At 49.2% G+C, this 20,000-nt stretch overlaps 2 protein-coding genes across 3 annotated transcripts in view; one reads left to right on the plus strand and one right to left on the minus strand.

Moving 5' to 3' along the window:
• Positions 1 to 1,172, plus strand: part of mcf2b (MCF.2 cell line derived transforming sequence b) — a 17,599-nt gene extending 16,427 nt beyond the window's left edge. Inside the window, exon 18 of the mRNA XM_072659532.1 lies at positions 1 to 1,172. This exon is cut by the window's left edge and continues 1,226 nt beyond it. The gene's annotated coding sequence lies outside the window, so the exon portion shown is untranslated.
• Positions 1,173 to 2,489: 1,317 nt separating this feature from the next.
• Positions 2,490 to 13,944, minus strand: f9b (coagulation factor IXb). Of its 2 annotated transcripts, none has more exons than XM_072658994.1 (10): positions 13,703 to 13,944; positions 12,968 to 13,396; positions 10,168 to 10,300; positions 9,686 to 9,855; positions 8,975 to 8,999; positions 6,820 to 6,933; positions 6,530 to 6,664; positions 5,437 to 5,735; positions 5,109 to 5,235; positions 2,490 to 4,928 (listed from the first exon to the last, which is right to left on the minus strand). In XM_072658994.1, the coding sequence occupies exons 2-10, from the start codon at positions 13,124 to 13,126 to the stop codon at positions 4,369 to 4,371; spliced, it is 1,722 nt and encodes a 573-aa protein (XP_072515095.1). In that variant the 5' UTR covers positions 13,127 to 13,396; positions 13,703 to 13,944; the 3' UTR covers positions 2,490 to 4,368. The 2 variants fall into 2 exon arrangements, with proteins under 2 accessions (XP_072515095.1, XP_072515096.1); XM_072658995.1 differs by having other exon boundaries at positions 10,168 to 10,328; positions 13,703 to 13,943.
• Positions 13,945 to 20,000: the final 6,056 nt, after the last annotated feature.

The raw sequence follows: 20,000 nt of genomic DNA on the forward strand, positions 1-20,000 counted from the left end.
CTGCATGACGCGAGTAGCTGCAGTTTGCCTCCAGCTGTACAGACCTCACTCTCTTCACTACCAGCTGTGTGTGAGAGGACTGGTGAGAGAATTTACTGGAGTAAACCAGTGTTTTCCATCCTCATCTCCATCTGCTGTAAGTACTGTAGAAAACATGGACGCATGGTTCCCGTTCCTTCTGTTCTACAGAAATTAAGCCAAAACTGTCCGGCATATCGATCAGTCTGAGCCAGCAGAGGCGCTAGACCTGTGGTGGCTTCATGTTGGGGAGACGTTGCACTGTCCATGTTCTCTACAGTCATCCCTACAGGCCATCATTTCTGGGCTAACAGACTGTACTCTACAGCAGATGGAGAACCCTGGAGTCCTCAGAACTAGCCTCACTGTTAGTACCTAGAGACTGCTGTGCAAAAACCCATCAGCTGTTCCACTGTTCCAGATGCTTCTGCATGAGCGGCATGGTGTGTGTACGACAGGTAGGAAATCCAGGTCCAGAAAGTGAAAAAACACCCCAGGATCTGGAGCTTTGACCTGGGTTTCCCACCTCTGGTGTTTCATAACCCCATCGCAGAGCTGTGTGGAACCCCGTTTCCTGTTTTTGCCAGCAGTGTCAGACAGCAGTACCTCACAGTTCTCACTTAGCATGTACTGACGCTCAGAATCATCACTGATGTTCTCGTCAAAAGTCAAAATAATGATCTTATTTCCCAAACATTTGAATGAAGGTTCTCAAATTTGGGGAGAAGTCATTTCGTTTTTTTGGAGAGAAGAAGGTGTTGTTTTGATGTCATCTGTAATAAAATCATCAAGAGAAAATATTGTAAGAAAACAAATTTAAGATGATTTAAGATGATGAACATCAGTGAATATTTTGAGAGAAAAAGTTACTTCCTGCTCACCGGCGGAAACGAGCTTCCACAGAAACGCGTCATCAGCCTCTGACCTTTTCAAAGCCATACATGTAGAATAATCTGTACAGGCCGAGCGGCGAGACAGTGACCTCATGTTAATACAGTGTACAGAAATGAGAAGAAATGACTTTAAGCACAATCGTACGACGGGAGAGCTATTTTTGTCTGAATGATTGTTAGTAAACGTGTCTGAATGGTTGCCGGACGTGGCCGCTCTGTGCAGAGAAACATCTCTGTGTATAAAAGTGTTTACTGACTCCTCCTGTGCTCAAATCTCTCCTTTTTTCCTCGACTGTCAGCTACAGCTGCTGTAACGCATTCAAAGAGTGTTCTGAATCATTTACACACTAGGGGGCGCTGTGTTGTGGTCTTCAGCACTGAGGCTTCCAACACCTTCAATCTGCAGAGCCAGAGATCCAAAGTCCTCATAGGAGAGTCTGTTCACCTGGCACTGTGCAGTAACCTCCAGTCACACAAGACCAGGCACTGTTTCAGAATCAGATGTTAACCTCTTCAGACCCTGCGTCCTCATATGGGGCTCAAATCTCTGCACCATCACACTTCATTTTTTTAAACTTTGACCCTTTGGCCTCATATGAGAACATTGTTTTTTGCAAAAGGTTATCTGTTCAAATCTGATCAAATTCTGCTAATAGATACAAAAAGATGCCTTTATCAAACCCATGTTGCAGATATTTAATAGCGAATGAATTCTGGAAAAGCCGTGAGGCTTCACAGCGATGTTGGGATTATTCCGAATGAAATCATCTGGTGTTAAACTGACTTAACCCTTAAAAATAAAGACACAGCTTCAGAAACTCAGAAGCTAAAGGCAGAACTCTTCCTCTTAATGATTCCCAATACACTGTTCTCACACTTCGGCTTCATTAAGGCTTCTGCTGAGGCTGCTGCTCTTTCCTAAACACACCCATAATTCACCCAAACACCCAGTTTAACCATGGTCAACTGCAGCTGAAAGACTCCGCCCATCATGTGTGCTTTCAACCAGGTGGCCAATAAAAGAAGAGCTCACCTGAAGCGGTGTGACCGCAGGACAGAGCGGTGGGACAGATTTACTCATGCTCGTGATTAAAATGCTAGTTCATTCATTCAGCGTCCAATCAGACTGTTTCAGCAAGGTCAGACCCCCTCAAGGTGAGAATCAGACCCCTCAGCATCAGCCCTGCGGGTTCTGACCTGGCGCTGAGGGGTCTGATCTGAGCCCTGGGTGTGGCGAGTAGTTGAGTGTAGAAATAGGAAGCTGTGTCTCTTTGCTAGCTGTGGTGTTCAGGGCTCTTGCTAACGTAGCTAATATTGCTAATATTTACATGGGCTGAGTGGGAGGAGCTAAAGCTGCTGGATGTTTCTCTGTCCAGTCAGAGATGTGATCTCTGGGTTAGAATTAGGGGAAGCTCTGCTCCTGGCAGCTCTGCAGGCCTGTTTATTTAAAGATGAGCTCTGAGTATTCACAACACCTCTTATAGGCCTTTATAACCTTTATAACATCATTTATAACACGTCTGATACTGCTCTCAGACTAAACACTGATAAGTAGGGAATTCAGACACTGAAACAGGAAGCAGTATCTGCACTTTTAATGATCCAGCGTCGTCAACCAGGAACCACAGCATTCCCTTTAAACTGCACACCCCTAGGTGGCGCACATCTATAACTACGGTACATCCTGGAACTGCTGGTCCAGAGCTGCGGCTGTGTCTCTTGAGGCTGCAGGACGGCAGGGCTTTGAGTGCTGCTTCAATTTTTCAGTCTGATGTGAGCTACATGCTACATGCTACATGCTAAATGATAAATGCGCCGCTGGGTTCCAACATGCCAGCGCCCGGGTCGGGGCTGAGTGTGTAGAGTTATTTGAGTGGGTAGAGTTATTTGAGTGGGTAGAGTTATTTGAGTGGGGCGGGGCTGAGTGGGTAGAGTTATTTGAGTGGGGCGGGGCTGAGTGTGTAGAGTTATTTGAGTGGGTAGAGTTATTTGAGTGGGGCGGGGCTGAGTGGGTAGAGTTATTTGAGTGGGGCAGGGCTGAGTGTGTAGAGTTATTTGAGTGGGTCGGGGCTGAGTGTGTAGAGTTATTTGAGTGGGGCGGGGCTGAGTGTGTAGAGTTATTTGAGTGGGTAGAGTTATTTGAGTGGGGCGGGGCTGAGTGGGTAGAGTTATTTGAGTGGGGCAGGGCTGAGTGTGTAGAGTTATTTGAGTGGGGCGGGGCTGAGTGTGTAGAGTTATTTGAGTGGGTAGAGTTATTTGAGTGGGGCGGGGCTGAGTGGGTAGAGTTATTTGAGTGGGGCAGGGCTGAGTGGGTAGAGTTATTTGAGTGGGGCGGGGCTGAGTGGGTAGAGTTATTTGAGTGGGGCGGGGCTGACTGTGTAGAGTTATTTGAGTGGGTAGAGTTATTTGAGTGGGGCGGGGCTGAGTGGGTAGAGTTATTTGAATGGGGCGGGGCTGAGTGGGTAGAGTTATTTGAGTGGGGCGGGGCTGAGTGGGTAGAGTTATTTGAGTGGGGCGGGGCTGAGTGTGTAGAGTTATTTGAGTGGGTAGAGTTATTTGAGTGGGGCAGGGCTGAGTGGGTAGAGTTATTTGAGTGGGGCAGGGCTGAGTGTGTAGAGTTATTTGAGTGGGGCGGGGCTGAGTGGGTAGAGTTATTTGAGTGGGGCGGGGCTGAGTGTGTAGAGTTATTTGAGTGGGTAGAGTTATTTGAGTGGGGCAGGGCTGAGTGGGTAGAGTTATTTGAGTGGGGCGGGGCTGAGTGGGTAGAGTTATTTGAGTGGGGCGGGGCTGAGTGGGTAGAGTTATTTGAGTGGGGCGGGGCTGAGTGGGTAGAGTTATTTGAGTGGGGCGGGGCTGAGTGTGTAGAGTTATTTGAGTGGGTAGAGTTATTTGAGTGGGGCAGGGCTGAGTGGGTAGAGTTATTTGAGTGGGGCAGGGCTGAGTGTGTAGAGTTATTTGAGTGGGGCGGGGCTGAGTGGGTAGAGTTATTTGAATGGGGCGGGGCTGAGTGGGTAGAGTTATTTGAGTGGGGTGGGGCTGAGTGGGTAGAGTTATTTGAGTGGGGCGGGGCTGAGTGTGTAGAGTTATTTGAGTGGGTAGAGTTATTTGAGTGGGGCAGGGCTGAGTGGGTAGAGTTATTTGAATGGGGCGGGGCTGAGTGGGTAGAGTTATTTGAGTGGGGTGGGGCTGAGTGGGTAGAGTTATTTGAATGGGGCGGGGCTGAGTGGGTAGAGTTATTTGAGTGGGGTGGGGCTGAGTGGGTAGAGTTGTTTGAATGGGGGCGGACTGGGTGGGGGTGGGGCTGAATGGGTGGGAGTTTTCTGCACTATATTAACAGGGTATTTCCACACAGCATTTCCAAAATAAACAAAGCACTGAATAAAGACTTGGGAGCTCCCGCTCTTCCTGAGTGCAGCATTTCGGAAACGGGAAGCAGAGGTAACGGCTCCGGTCAGGGTTATTTCCCAGAGGAGCCGGCCCTGATTCCGGTGGTGTTAGTGATCCAGTTCATGTATCTGGACACTCGGGTGTAGATGCCGTACTTTCCCTCCTTGGCGCACTCATCGCCCCAGCTGATGACGCCGGTCAGGAACCAGGTGCCCTGGGAGCTGGTGGCGTGCGGGCCGCCGCTGTCCCCCTGGCACGAGTCCTTGCGGATGGTATTGTATCCGGCACAGAACATGAAGCGGGAGATCTTGTCGCTGCCCTTGCACTCGGTGCGGTCCACGTACGGGAGCTCCACTTTCTGCAGGGTCTCGGACTCGTGCCCACCGTACCGCAGCCGGCCCCAGCCGCTCACCAGAGAGTGGTGGGCGCTCTTCAGCAGGTTCTCTGTAAAGTGCTTGGGCCCCAGGCAGATGGGCCTGGCGTAGTCGGAGAAGGCGACGGGCGCTCTGAGCTTCAGCAGCGCGATGTCGTGATTGTGGCTGCGCTGGAAGTTGTAGTTGGGGTGCGTGTGATACTGGGCTATCTCATGATCACTCTCCCTTCCCTCGTCCTTCTTCACGTCATGTTCACCTGGAGAGAAATCAAGACCAACTGTGTGTGTGTTTCTAATCAGCCGGTCTAACGGCCCCTTCCTGTTAAAGTAGTAGTTCTATTGAAACCCACCAACACTCAGCTGTGACACTATGTGTGTATGTGTATGTGTGTGTATGTGTGTGTGTGTGTGCATGTGTGTGTGTGTATGTTTCGTACCCAGTCGGACAAAGAAGGCACCGATCTTCCCCTCCACCAGACAGTGAGCAGCCGTGACCACCCAAACCTCGCTCAGCAGAGAGCCGCCGCAAAACGTCAAATTTTTATCTTTAGTAACCAGCGCCACCTAGTGCAGAGAGAGAGAACAGCTGCACATCCAGCCTTCACCAGACCTGCTTTCCTTGTCTCACACTGTCCTCTACAGTTTCGGTTTCAGAACTTTGATGACATAAAATTCGGCTTCATTTTCTGTACTGTTAGTTATATAACTGTGATTGGATGTCATCATCACCCTTAACCCTAAGCCCCCAGCCTCTTCGGCTCCTACCTGCCAGGGGATCTCCCCAGGTGTGGCTTCGTTTCCTCCGACGATGCGCTGGTCACTGTTGCTCTGCTCGGTGATGGTGGACAGGGTGGGGAAGAAAGCCCAGTGGTGATCTGAGGCTGGCCTGGTGGTGGCGCTGCTGAGCTCTGGGGTGGCCGTGCTGTTGGGCTGTGTTACGTTACTCTCTGTTGAGTTCTGAAGATCTACAGAGTGGACGTGATTGATGTTCTCTGCACTGATGAGCGTTCTAGTGGACAGAAGCTCAGAGACGTCGGCCCCCAAACTGCCACACGGGAACTCCCCTAACCAACACAACAACCATCTCCACAAACTCAGTCATCCTGGACTGTCTCACTGAGGAAGCGTGCATTTGGGCAGTAAGGCTTGTATCTCGGATCAGGGCTGTTCAGCTTCTGGTCCTGGAGGACTGGATTCCTGCAGTGGAGGTTTTTTCCTGATTCCACTCAGCAGCTCCTTTCCAGTGTCGGAGCACTGGACTGTGCTGGAATCCAGCCCCCAGTTCCTCACCTGGCCCAAACCGCTGTACAGAGCAGCACACAGCAGCACAGCACAGAGCAGCACAGCACAGCACAGAGCAGCACAGCACAGCACAGAGCAGCACAGAGCAGCACAGAGCAGCACAGCACAGCACAGAGCAGCACAGCACAGCACAGAGCAGCACAGCACAGCACAGAGCAGCACAGAGCAGCACAGAGCAGCACAGCACAGCACAGAGCAGCACAGCACAGAGCAGCACAGCACAGCACAGAGCAGCACAGCACAGCACAGAGCAGCACAGCACAGAGCAGCACAGCACAGCACAGAGCAGCACAGCACAGCACAGAGCAGCACAGCACAGAGCAGCACAGCACAGCACAGAGCAGCACAGAGCAGCACCAAATGATTTCTCTAAAACTGATCAACCACGTGCACACAGCCTCAGAGAAATGCCCATAGCTGTGTATGCGTTTATGTGTGTGTGTGTGTGTGTGTGTGTGTGTGTTTATGTGTGTGTGTGTGTGTGTGTGTGTGTGTGTGTGTGTGTTTATGTGTGTGTGTGTGTGTGTGTGTGTGTGTGAGAAAGATAAAGACGTACCCATAGGTTCGCAGCTCCTGGTGTCCAGAGAGAGTCTGTATCCGTCAGCGCAGTCACACACCACTCCATACGTTTTATCCACCAGACAGAAATGCATACAGCCCCCGTTATTTACATCACACTGGCGCACCATCTCTACACACACACACACACACACACACACACACACACATATATATATAAAATATACAGGGTGCATTATTATCACACACAGGTCTCTGTGTGTGTGTGTGTGTGTGTGTGTGTAAAGGAACTAGGGGAGACTGTGTCTGGACAGATGCTGATGTTACCTAGCTCACAGTTCTTGCCGATGAAGCCACTCGGACACCAGCAGACATAAGAACTCATCCCATCCTCACACGTCCCGCCATTCTGACATGGAGACGACACACACTGATCTCCATCTGAGACACACACACACACACACACACACACACACACGAGAGGCTGTCATTACTGCTGCCCCACCGCTTCTCTAAGACCCTTTCACACACACACACACCTCAGGCCATTCCCTTCCATCTACTTCTGCTGCTATTCTTACACACACACACACACAGTACACACACACACACTAGAGACCACTGGAGCACTACAGCAATAAGGCTGCTATGATAGCTTAGATCCACCAATTCTCATTTTAGTCTGTTAGATAAACAGAGACAAGAACCTGGGTTCTGTCAGTTCCACCTTAACTGGTCCAGCAGTGAGGTTCTGCCTGTGGGGGAACTGGGGGAGTACGAGTGTTCCACAGAACCGCCCGCTCAGACACACTCATACGAACACTCATACACACTCAAATAAACACACTCATATAAACACACTCATACGAACACTCATACACACTCAAATAAACACACTCATATAAACACACTCATACGAACACTCATACACACTCAAATAAACACACTCATATAAACACACTCATACACACTCAAATAAACACACTCATATAAACACACTCATATAAACACACTCATACACACTCAAATAAACACACTCATATAAACACACTCATACACACTCAAATAAACACACTCAAATAAACACACTCATATAAACACACTCATACACACTCAAATAAACACACTCATATAAACACACTCATACACACACTCATACACACTCATATAAACACACTCATACACACACTCATACACACTCATATAAACACACTCAAATAAACACACTCATACACACTCATATAAACACACTCATACACACTCAAATAAACACACTCATACACACTCATATAAACACACTCATATAAACACACTCATACACACTCATATAAACACACTCATACACACTCAAATAAACACACTCATACACACTCAAATAAACACACTCATATAAACACACTCATACACACTCAAATAAACACACTCAAATAAACACACTCATATAAACACACTCATACACACTCAAATAAACACACTCATATAAACACACTCATACACACACTCATACACACTCATATAAACACACTCATACACACACTCATACACACTCATATAAACACACTCAAATAAACACACTCATACACACTCATATAAACACACTCATATAAACACACTCATATAAACACACTCATACACACTCAAATAAACACACTCATACACACTCATATAAACACACTCATACACACTCATATATACACACTCAAATAAACACACTCATATAAACACACTCATACACACTCATATAAACACACTCATACACACTCATACACACTCATATAAACACACTCATACACACTCATATAAACACACTCATATAAACACACTCATACACACTCATATAAACACACTCATACACACTCATATAAACACACTCATATAAACACACTCATACACACACTCATATAAACACACTCATACACACACTCATACACACTCATATAAACACACTCATATAAACACACTCATACACACTCAAATAAACACACTCATATAAACACACTCATACACACTCAAATAAACACACTCATATAAACACACTCATACACACACTCATACACACTCATATAAACACACTCATACACACTCATATAAACACACTCATATAAACACACTCATATAAACACACTCATACACACTCAAATAAACACACTCATACACACTCATATAAACACACTCATACACACTCAAATAAACACACTCATATAAACACACTCATACACACACTCATACACACTCATATAAACACACTCATACACACTCATATAAACACACTCATACACACTCATATAAACACACTCATACACACTCATATAAACACACTCATACACACTCATATAAACACACTCATATAAACACACTCATACACACTCATATAAACACACTCATATAAACACACTCATACACACTCATATAAACACACTCATATAAACACACTCATACACACTCATACACACTTATTAACAGTATCAGTTTCAGCACTCACCCTTATAACTGACCCAGAACTCCCTCTGAAAAAGGAAAAAGACGTTTGTTTAGAAGAGATTCATATTTGACACAAGCTGTCAATCACCCTCAGCGCCGGCTCATTACTTTATGTTCTCATCAGTTTCTCTCTGTTCTCATCAGTTATTCACTGTTCTCATCAGTTACTCACTGTTCTCATCAGTTTCTCTCTGTTCTCATCAGTTATTCACTGTTCTCATCAGTTACTCACTGTTCTCATCAGTTTCTCTCTGTTCTCATCAGTTTCTCTCTGTTCTCATCAGTTATTCACTGTTCTCATCAGTTACTCACTGTTCTCATTAGTTACTCACTGTTCTCATCAGTTTCTCTCTGTTCTCATCAGTTACTCACTGTTCTCATTAGTTACTCACTGTTCTCATCAGTTACTCACTGTTCTCATTAGTTACTCACTGTTCTCATCAGTTTCTCTCTGTTCTCATCAGTTTCTCTCTGTTCTCATCAGTTACTCACTGTTCTCATTAGTTACTCACTGTTCTCATCAGTTACTCACTGTTCTCATTAGTTACTCACTGTTCTCATCAGTTTCTCTCTGTTCTCATCAGTTTCTCTCTGTTCTCATCAGTTACTCACTGTTCTCATCAGTTACTCACTGTTCTCATCAGTTTCTCTCTGTTCTCATCAGTTTCTCTCTGTTCTCATCAGTTTCTCTCTGTTCTCATCAGTTACTCACTGTTTGCTCCTCGTTCTCGAACACCTCTCGCGCCTCCTCCAGGCTGCAGTTCTCCTCTATGCACTCTCGCTCCAAATTGTCTCTCATCATCTCCTCAAAAGCTCCAGCGTTGTGCCGCCTCTGCCTGGACAGAACCGAGTCTGCTGACGGTTTGGACAGAAACACAGACGCTGGGCGGGGACAGGCGGGGACAGACAGTTAGGAGGGCGGCTCTGGTTTCAGGATCAGCTTCGTTTAAACGTTTTTTAATGTTGTGGCTGAATAAGGAGTTTAAACACGTCTAAATCTCCTGTTTATAAACTTCTCACAGCCTAAGTAGTTTCTTCACCCAATGAGGCCGGAGTATGAGCTCCCGGCTCTCAGTACTGCAGCTCCTGATGACCGTTCACGGTCTAAAGGCTCTCTCTAGAGCTACTTCTGCTTCTTGTTGATTAACACTCTGAGTCCTGACAGACTAACAGATGAATTAGCGTTAGCCTTACCTGCAGCGCTGAGCCGTATTTCAGGCAGAACTCCACAGATCAGGAGAAACACCTTCATCTTCTCCATTTCACCCAGAAGTGGACAAGCGCTCGGACTGTCCGCTCCAAAGTCCAGCGGCTGTGTTTGCATTTGCTGATGGACAAAAGGGGTGGATCCGAATCTGTCGTGAAAACATTCAGAAGGGTCCGGTGTGTATTTGCTCTACTGAGAGTTCAGTATTACAGCAAACAGTACACACACACACACACACACACACACACACACACACACACACACACGTACTCCTGCTCTTCCTGTAACTGACTCACTGACGGCCAGTAAAAGTGACCAGGTTATCAGATATCCCAGAACACTGACCTCCTCTCACTTCACTGGGAATAAGAGTGTGATGTCGTGTGGAAACCCCATTCAGATCAGTGTTTTTGTGATGTCACAAAAATAAACTCTTTTACATCATTTCAGACATTACAATTACAGCCAATCGGAATGGAGCTCGTTTACATTCGTTTACATAAGAGTCCAAATATGGAAACACAGCTGTTCTGAAGTCAGTGTTTTTACGACGTCACAAAAACCAACACAGACATTTACTTACTAACCTACTCAGCCAAGAGCCGCTAGGCCCCGCCCATTTACACCGGTTCAGGTTATCAGGAGTGTTTCAGGCCTGTTTGAATGAGGCGTGATGTAGGGCAGCCAATCAGACCAAACCGTATTACTTCAGGTGGTGAAAAGCAAATAAATCAGGACTGAATGATTGAATGTTGATCAGCTCTCAGTTCTTATTATCAGTCCTCAGGCCGACGCGCTGAGCATCGGTGTCGTTTAGGAGGTGGAACTCTCCACAGGTCGTAACGCACCCAACACGTCCGATACAGGGGGATCCGGTTGGAGATCAGAGGAATGCAGGTGAATGTTTAATCCGGCTCATGCACCGCCGCTCCGCCGTCTTTATGTAAGCTGCCCTGTGATGGAATCTCGTGGCTCTGGAGGACAGGGCGAGAGGCTGTATTATTCATGCTCCTCCTGCATCCAGATTACATAAAGCTGCCCGTGGAGTGAACCTGCTCCACTGAGCTGCGTAACGCACTCAGGCCTACAGTACAGCTCACGCGCCTACAGCACCCCCCCACACACACTGCTCCACCCGGCCTCCACCCGGCCTCCATCTCTCCTCCCTCTGCTCCTCTCTCTGACTCTGAGGCGCACTGAAGTTTCCTCACTTTTCCTCTGTTTGAGGCAGGGCGCCTCTCTCCTCGTGCTGCTCCCATCATTTATAATATATAGAGCTTCGCTCCATTTTCCAAACTGCCGGCGGTGACGCGCCGCTGCTCTGCGGTTCGAGGCTAAATAAAGAAGAACCTCAGCGGCTCTTCAGTAACGCGGGAGCAGAGGAGCTCAGCCCGGATCAGAATTCAGCCTACAGCAGTTTAACCCCGCCCACTCAGCCTACAGCAGTTTAACCCCGCCCATTCCACCTACAGCAGTTTAACCCCACCCATTCAGCCTACATCAGTTTAACCGCACCCATTCAGCCTACAGCAGTTTAACCGCACCCACTCAGCCTACAGCAGTTTAACCCCGCCCACTCAGCCTACAGCAGTTTAACCCCACCCACTCAGCCTACAGCAGTTTAACCCCGCCCACTCAGCCTACAGCAGTTAAACCCTGCCCATTCCACCTACAGCAGTTTAACCCCGCCCACTCAGCCTAAATCAGTTTAACCCCGCCCACTCAGCCTACATCAGTTTAACCGCACCCATTCAGCCTACAGCAGTTTAACCGCACCCACTCAGCCAACAGCAGTTTAACCGCACCCATTCAGCCTACAGCAGTTTAACCGCACCCATTCAGCCTACATCAGTTTAACCGCACCCATTCAGCCTACAGCAGTTTGACCGCACCCACTCAGCCTACATCAGTTTAACCGCACCCATTCAGCCTACATCAGTTTAACCGCACCCATTCAGCCTACAGCAGTTTAACCGCACCCATTCAGCCTACAGCAGTTTAACCGCACCCACTCAGCCTACAGCAGTTTAACCCCGCCCACTCAGCCTACAGCAGTTTAACCCCACCCACTCAGCCTACAGCAGTTTAACCCCGCCCACTCAGCCTACAGTAGTTAAACCCTGCCCATTCCACCTACAGCAGTTTAACCCCGCCCACTCAGCCTACATCAGTTTAACCCCGCCCACTCAGCCTACAGCAGTTAAACCCTGCCCATTCCACCTACAGCAGTTTAACCCCGCCCACTCAGCCTACAGCAGTTTAACCCCACCCACTCAGCCTACATCAGTTTAACCCCGCCCACTCAGCCTACAGCAGTTAAACCCTGCCCATTCCACCTACAGCAGTTTAACCCCGCCCACTCAGCCTACAGCAGTTTAACCGCACCCACTCAGCCTACAGCAGTTTAACCGCACCCACTCAGCCTACAGCAGTTTAACCCCGCCCATTCAGCCAACAGCAGTTTAACCCCGCCCACTCAGTCTACAGCAGTTTAACACCACCCAGGAGAACCCTTTGACCAATAAACCATTTCAGATGATTATTTATAGAACCCCCACCTTTCCTAAAGAACCCTTGAGGAGCCTGTTTTTAAAGATGTGGTTCTGTTAAACCGTTTGAAGTCTCTGTTTCCTTTGAACAGGCTGTGGATCTGCCGGAGGAGTGAGAACATCTAGAAACACTCTACGTCACACACACACACCCCCCCCACACACACACACCCCACACACACACACACCAACACACTCACACACACACACACTGACTCACACTCACACACACGCTCACTGGGCTGCTGAAGTTTGGAGAGCGGAGGGAAACAGCAGGACACTCAGTGGACTTGTCACATGCTCCGGGGTCGGTGACTTTCCCATCTCCAGAACTGGACTCGAACCGGCTGCGGCTCCTGGGCCCTGGGGGAGGCGAGGGTGGGCTTATTGAGATCATGCTCTCTGGGGCTCTTCTGGCTCTCAGAGACGGGAAGCTTCAGGTAAGGCAGCCAGGTGTTCATCCAGTGGAGCTGTGGGTTGGTGTGGAGCTGATGTGAGGGTCCTGGCTCTGTGGTCAGCCAGCAGCCCTGCTGAGGGACGCTGGTGCCTTTAAGGAGAGGCTGGCCACCTCTGGAGTGGAGAGCCAGTTTTGAATGGTCTCAGGCTGGTCTGCTGCGCCTCTTCACACGGATCTGTGCCTCCAAACCGGGACCTATGAGCGCCAGGGCTGCGAAGACGAAGGAAGATAAAGATGCGAGTAAAGGTAGGAGACCTCCAGCCCCCAGCCCCCAGCCCTGCATACCTCCAGCCCCCAGCCCTCCAGCCCCCAGCCTTCCAGCCCCCAGCCCCCAGCCCTGCATACCTCCAGCCCCCAGCCCTCCAGCCCTGCATACCTCCAGCCCCCAGCCCTCCAGCCCCCAGCCTTCCAGCCCCCAGCCCTCCAGCCCCCAGCCTTCCAGTCCCCAGCCTTCCAGTCCCCAGCCTTCCAGCCCCCAGCCCCCAGCCCTCCAGCCCTCCAGCCCCCAGCCCTTACCGAGGCTGCTGCCCTTTGTCCCCCGACGCGTTTCAGCCCTTTCTCCCGGGACAGAGAGGAGCAGCCCTCTGCGGCGGGGCCGTTTTACCGAGCCCTTTCCGGTCGCTGCTGTTTGAGGCTGGAGGTGCTGATATTGAACTGTCATTAATGTTACAGGACATCAGTTCGTAGCGTATTTGTGATTGATCAGTTCAGAGGAGTCGCGTGTTGTGTGTGTCTGCAGTCTTTGGGCTACAGGGGAGGGTTTAACCGGGTCTGATTTTACAGAAGAGTAACGGAGGGGTTTAAGGTGCGTGTCGCTTTAAATGGTCTGAGGCGCGCGGGCTACTACGCCTCCATAGAGCTTACTTTCCCGCCCGTTTTCCGACAGAACCCGCCTCCTGGCTGCTATTGCTGTATTTCTTGAGCTGGGATTGGATGAATCTTTCACATTCGCACGGAACAACCAATCCCAGCGCGGGAGACGGCTTCCTACTAGCCAACCGCAGGGCGGGAGGCGGGGCTTGATCCTGAGTACGGGCGGGAAAACAAACAGCGTCTTTTAGAGTGAGGAGATTTAGCCAGCTGGCTACTACTAGCCTTACCCGCTGAGTTACCGGCCGCTGTCCGACAACGCTAAGCTAAACCAGCGCCAGAGACGCAGTCAGACAGAGGTGAGAAGGTTGGGGTCATTAGTGACTCAGAAAAACGAGGTTTATCGCTGTTCTCTCCACAGTAAACAAAGCTAAGCTAGCGGTTCAGCACCTGTTACCATGGAGACAAAGAGGTTGGCAGGGCTGCCTCATTAAATAAACAGCGGCCTCCTGCTCCCCCAAAGAGGAACCACACAGAGCCCCCCTTCCCACCCAAACACAGGAAGCCTGCTTTTGTGTGTGTGAGTGTGTGTGTGTGTGAAAGTGTGTGTGTGTGTGTGAAAGTGTGTGTGTGTGTGTGTGTGTGTGTGTGTGAAAGTGTGTGTGTGTGTGTGAAAGTGTGTGTGTGTGTGTGTGTGTGTGTGTGTGTGAAAGTGTGTGTGTGTGTGTGTGTGAGAGTGTGAGTGTGTGTGTGTGTGTGAGTGTGTGTGTGTGAGTGTGAGTGTGAGTGTGTGTGTTTGTGTGTGTGTGTGTGTGTGTGTGTGTGTGTGTGTGTGTGAGTGTGAGTGTGTGTGTGTGAGAGTGTGTGTGTGTGTGTGTGTGAGAGTGTGTGTTCAGCTCTGCTCCCATGAGGACAGGCAGGCCTGTGAATGTCAGCAGATTAGGTTTGATTCATCTGTTACTTGTAAAACTCATTAAAGTGTGTTACGTCACGGACAGGTGGAGTCCAAACCGCAGACAGGAGGTGGAGGCCGTTTGATGGAGGTGTTCCAGCCGATGCAGAACTTTTTAATTACTGTGCTGAGGCCCACAGGCCCATCTCAGACCCAGAGGGGAAATGAATGCCCAGCCTGCTTCGTCCCCTGGTGGCTTTGGACTTACTTAATTAACCTGCCATAGCCTTTCAATCTGCAGAGCTGAGAGCTAACCCCCTCCCCACGAGATCAGACAACCTCAGGACAGTAGATCAGCTTAAAGAGGTTCCACTGCATTTCCAGATTTCTCAGAGTGGAGATCTGGTGTAAAACTGAGCTTCACTGTAGAGAAACTGACCCCCTCTGATCTCTGTACAGTGGAGGTGACTAGAACCAGGCGTCACCATGACTACAACAACACAGATGCAGCCCATAATGTATCTCCTATCCAAACCCACCAGTGCAGCTGCACGAGTCTTCTGAGTTTTATATGGGATGATGATGATGATGATGATGAAGGTAAAATAGTGGAGAATCTGAACTAATGCAGTTCTCTTTAGGGACTACTTTCTGTAGCCGCACTACACCCTGCAGCATGTATCCCTCCACCATTTTAATGATCTGGTTCTAAAAGCAGGTTCTAGAGCCGAGCTCTTCTCAGAACTCTGGTAGAACCGTGTCTCAGGCATCAGGCAGCGTCTTCATCACCATTAGGTGAAGAACTTTCTGTGAGGAGCTTTTAGTAGAGCTTCAGACGTCTGCTTCCCCTCACCTCCACTGTAGAACCACAGCTCTGACTGGAGGAGATTATCTACAACCTCCACTGTAGAACCACAGCTCTGACTGGGGGAGCTTATCTAGAACCTCCACTGTACAACAGCTCTGACTGGAGGAGGTTATCTAGAACCCAGCGTTTCACACCAAACCCCCCCAGACCTCCACTGTGGCCGACTCTGGTCATGTGAACTGATTCATTATGCAGAGAATTTGGAGAAGTAGGCAGTGTAATAGCACTGAGATAATCCCAGCTGCAGAATGTATTAGTGAGGTTAGCACATGTTTTCCAGCCGTTGTGGAATGAATGAGGTGGAGTTGATCACTGGTGCAGTTAGATTGGATCTATGGGATCTGCTAATGTTACTGTAAATGCAGAACAGCTGATGTGTAAAACAAACGTGCTATTGCAGTGTGAGGGCATGCACCTGCAGCATCTGTCCACTAGAGGTCAGTGCAGCCTGTATAGATGATGGGGTCATGGTCAGTCGTGCACTGAGCTGCTTGTTTTTACTGTAATTCATAAGAAAGCTGTTGAGCAAAATCTCAGCTCTATAAGTTCTGAACTAGACACCTGAGACCATCTCACACTTAATCTGGGGCTGACAGTGTCACAACTGTCCCACGTTCTAGCTGAGATTCCCAGTGTTCAGGATCGTAATGACCTCTGTTCTCTTCAAAAGGCCAGTTCAAGGTGTGTGTGTGTGTGTGTGTGTGTGTGCAGTGCCTGCTTGCTCATTTGCTAACAGTCCCTCTTCCCTGTGTGCACCGCGGCTGGTCGGCCTGGTGAAGTTTACACCGTTCTGGATGGAAAGGAGTACATTCTGCTGCGGGACGGTTCGGCCGAGTGTGTGAGTTTAGAGAGGAAGGATCAGTCCCTGTTTCACACAAAGTGCCACGAGCTGTTCTGCTGCCCATTCTGGAAGCTCCTCATTCTGAAGGAAAAGAAGAATCCGGAAGGTTTGTCTGGGATAGCACACAGCGCCACCTGCTGGATGTATTGGACAGCACCTGCTTGATGCCCAAGTGTAGTCTGCACTGTGTTAGTAATGCAGATCTCAGTGTGTGGGCCGAGCTCCTCCAGTGCTGGACCTGGGGACTAGTTCTTAGCCACACAGCACCCTGCAGCATGTATCCCTCCACCATTTTAAAGACATGCGGTTTTTACTGTTAGTCTGCTTTCCATTCACCTTCACTGTGAACAGTTCGGACTGGGTAAGGTTATCTAGAACCCACCAAACTGAACGGTGTTCTCCACAACCTGCCCGGATCTCAACAAGTTCCTCACCTGTACGTCCACCTCGATTACCCCAGAGTGCTCCTCACACTGACCCGCTGGAGGAACCTTATCAGTGTGTTCTTTAGTGTTTAGATTAAAATTGGGTTTAAATGATAAAACTGATCTGGTTCTGCTGCTGGTTCTGTTAGGTTAGAACCCAGTACTGATCCAAAGACTTAAACGGATTTAAAGTGGTTATTAAGGTTGTTATAAGGGTTAATAAGTGTTAATGTAGGTGTAGTAATGGTTAAGTAGGGGTTAATAATGTGTGATAAGTAATTAATAAGGGTGTAATTAGTGTGATGGGTGTTAATAAGGGTGTAATAAGGGATAAACCCCTAATCACACCCTTATTATCCTTATTACACTTATTAAACCCTTCTCACACTCACTCTGGTCTGGGAATCCTCCTTTCAGTGCTCTGGCCCACATGTTCTCCCTGTGCTGTAATCTGAGGTCATAGCGCCGCCTGCTGGCCGCAGGTGTGTGAAACACAGTAAGAGTGGGTGCGGTCGCTCTCTGGTTCTGACCCTGAGGGTCACGGAGAGGTGGGCTGGAGTGTAGAGAGGGTTCAGAATAAACCGCACTTACAGACCACTCGAATATGAGCGGTCAGAACACCGGCCACAACACACTACACCTAAATACAGCAGAACTGGCCTGTTCTCCCGTTCTACTGTTCTCCCGTTCTACTGTTCTCCCGTTCTACTGTTCTACTGTTCTCCCGTTCTACTGTTCTCCTGTTCTACTGTTCTCCTGTTCTCCCGTTCTACTGTTCTCCCATTCTACTGTTCTCCTGTTATACTCTTCTCCCATTCTACTGTTCTCCCATTCTACTGTTCTCCTGTTCTACTGTTCTCCTGTTCTCCCGTTCTACTGTTCTCCCATTCTACTGTTCTCCTGTTCTACTGTTCTCCCATTCTACTGTTCTCCCGTTCTACTGTTCTCCCGTTCTACTGTTCTCCTGTTCTACTGTTCTCCCGTTCTACTGTTCTACTGTTCTCCCGTTCTACTGTTTTCCCGTTCTACTGTTCTACTGTTCTAAACATGTGCTGATACAGGTTTATTAGGGTTGTTTGGGTAAGTAATAATAATGATAATTATAAAACAGAGTATTACTGTGAGTTGATGTAGACACACACACTCTTCTGTGACTGCACTCTGGCTGGAAAGGAAGCAGGACTAATTGAATTCTCTCTCTCTGGGCGAGTCAGGTCTGGTTCTTCATTACATCAGTTCACCATTAAAGCTCTGAGAGACGGAGTTTTGAAAAGTGACATCAGCTGCGGCTCTGACCACTGCCGGACAGCCAGACTTCCAGCAGACGCATTATTAGCAGTTATGTGTTCAGTGTGGATTTAGAATTTTTAATACTGCAAGCAGGATTTTGAAGGAACATTGCTGTGAAGATTTGATTGAATTCAGCAACAAGAGCATTAGTGAGGTCAAGATGTTGGATGATCTCCACCCCACTTCATCATCCCCAACTCCCCAACTCCTCCTATCCAAAAGTACTGGATGGAGCTCCACCACCGTCATTCCACTGCTCCACAGCTCCTCAATGCTGGGGGGCTTTATACCCCTCTAGCCCAGCCTGGCATTAGGCAGCATGAAGCCAATAGGGTCATGATGATCTGCTCCAGAGAGTCCTATTCTATTGGCAGTACTTCTCTGTATTGTGTGTATATACAGTTAAAAACAGGCACTCTTCTGTAGGAAAGGCAGGACTTCTGTGTAGAATCATGCCAGTCCAGCCTACAGCAGGTTAGTGTTTCAGCCTGGACACCCCTCTGACGCCCCTCAGTGACGCCCCTTAGTGACGCCCCTCAGTGACGCCCCTCAGTGAATCCCCTCAGCGACGCCCCTCAGTGACGCCCCTCAGTGACGCCCCTTAGTGACGCCCCTCAGTGACGCCCCTCAGTGAATCCCCTCAGCGACGCCCCTCAGTGACGCCCCTCAGTGAATCCCCTCAGCGATGCCCCTCAGCGACGCCCCTCAGCGACGCCCCTCAGTGACGCCCCTCAGTGAATCCCCTCAGCGATGCCCCTCAGCGACGCCCCTCAGCGATGCCCCTCAGCGACGCCCCTCAGTGAATCCCCTCAGTGACGCCCCTCAGTGACACCCCTCAGTGAATCCCCTCAGCGACGCCCCTCAGCGACGCCCCTCAGTGAATCCCCTCAGCGACGCCCCTTAGTGACGCCCTTCAGCGACGCCCCTTAGTGACGCCCCTCAGTGACGCCCCTCAGTGAATCCCCTCAGTGACGCCCCTCAGTGAACCCCTCAGTGACGCCCCTCAGCGACGCCCCTCAGTGAATCCCCTCAGCGACGCCCCTCAGTGACGCCCCTCAGTGACGCCCCTCAGTGAATCCCCTCAGCGACGCCCCTTAGTGACGCCCTTCAGCGACGCCCCTTAGTGAGGCCCCTCAGTGACGCCCCTCAGTGAATCCCCTCAGTGACACCCTTCAAACTAGCTGATGTGTTTTTAAAGCGATATTATTTAAACTAATGTCTGTCAGGTGTCGATCAGCCCAGGAACAAGTAATTTACACTGGAGCTGCGAGGCTAATGTTAATAACGGCTAATGGAAGCTTGTACCTCACCAGTCAGCAGTTAGGATGGTGCTAAACGCTGGCTCTGATATCAGGAGTTCACAGGTTGCCCTGCATGGTCTGTCGTTTTTGGCTCACCGTGAAACCTCCTCTTTAAAGAATACAGCATATTTTGGTGGAGTTGCAGGAGGAGAACCTCTCTCCAGAACTGCTGTGTAACGCTGCAGAACCCATAGAGTCATATTAGTGTAGGATCCTGTAGTGTTACTCTACCACCTCAGACCACATGCTCTGATTAAACCAAATGACCGGGAGGAGGGTCATCTCTCCCCTGCAGTACTGATATACTGAGCCTGACCGAGGAGCGTCAGGCCGTTCCTGAGACCCCCCAGCCGGCGCTGTTGGCAGGATGGGTGGTGAAACAGTATG

Source organism: Salminus brasiliensis, chromosome 16 (genome assembly GCF_030463535.1).
Source record: "Salminus brasiliensis chromosome 16, fSalBra1.hap2, whole genome shotgun sequence".
NCBI lineage: Eukaryota > Metazoa > Chordata > Actinopteri > Characiformes > Bryconidae > Salminus > Salminus brasiliensis.

Bases quoted from the DNA above. Each gene is read 5' to 3' on its own strand.
- f9b (XM_072658994.1), bottom strand. From the start codon at position 13,126: ATGATCTCAATAAGCCCACCCTCGCCTCCCCCAGGGCCCAGGAGCCGC. The intron at 6,934-8,974 runs GTGAGTGCTGAA...TGTGTGTCTCAG, and splicing joins GTTCTGGGTCAGTTATAAGG to ATGGAGATCAGTGTGTGTCG. The intron at 4,929-5,108 runs GTACGAAACATA...ATTTCTCTCCAG, and splicing joins TGCCTTCTTTGTCCGACTGG to GTGAACATGACGTGAAGAAG.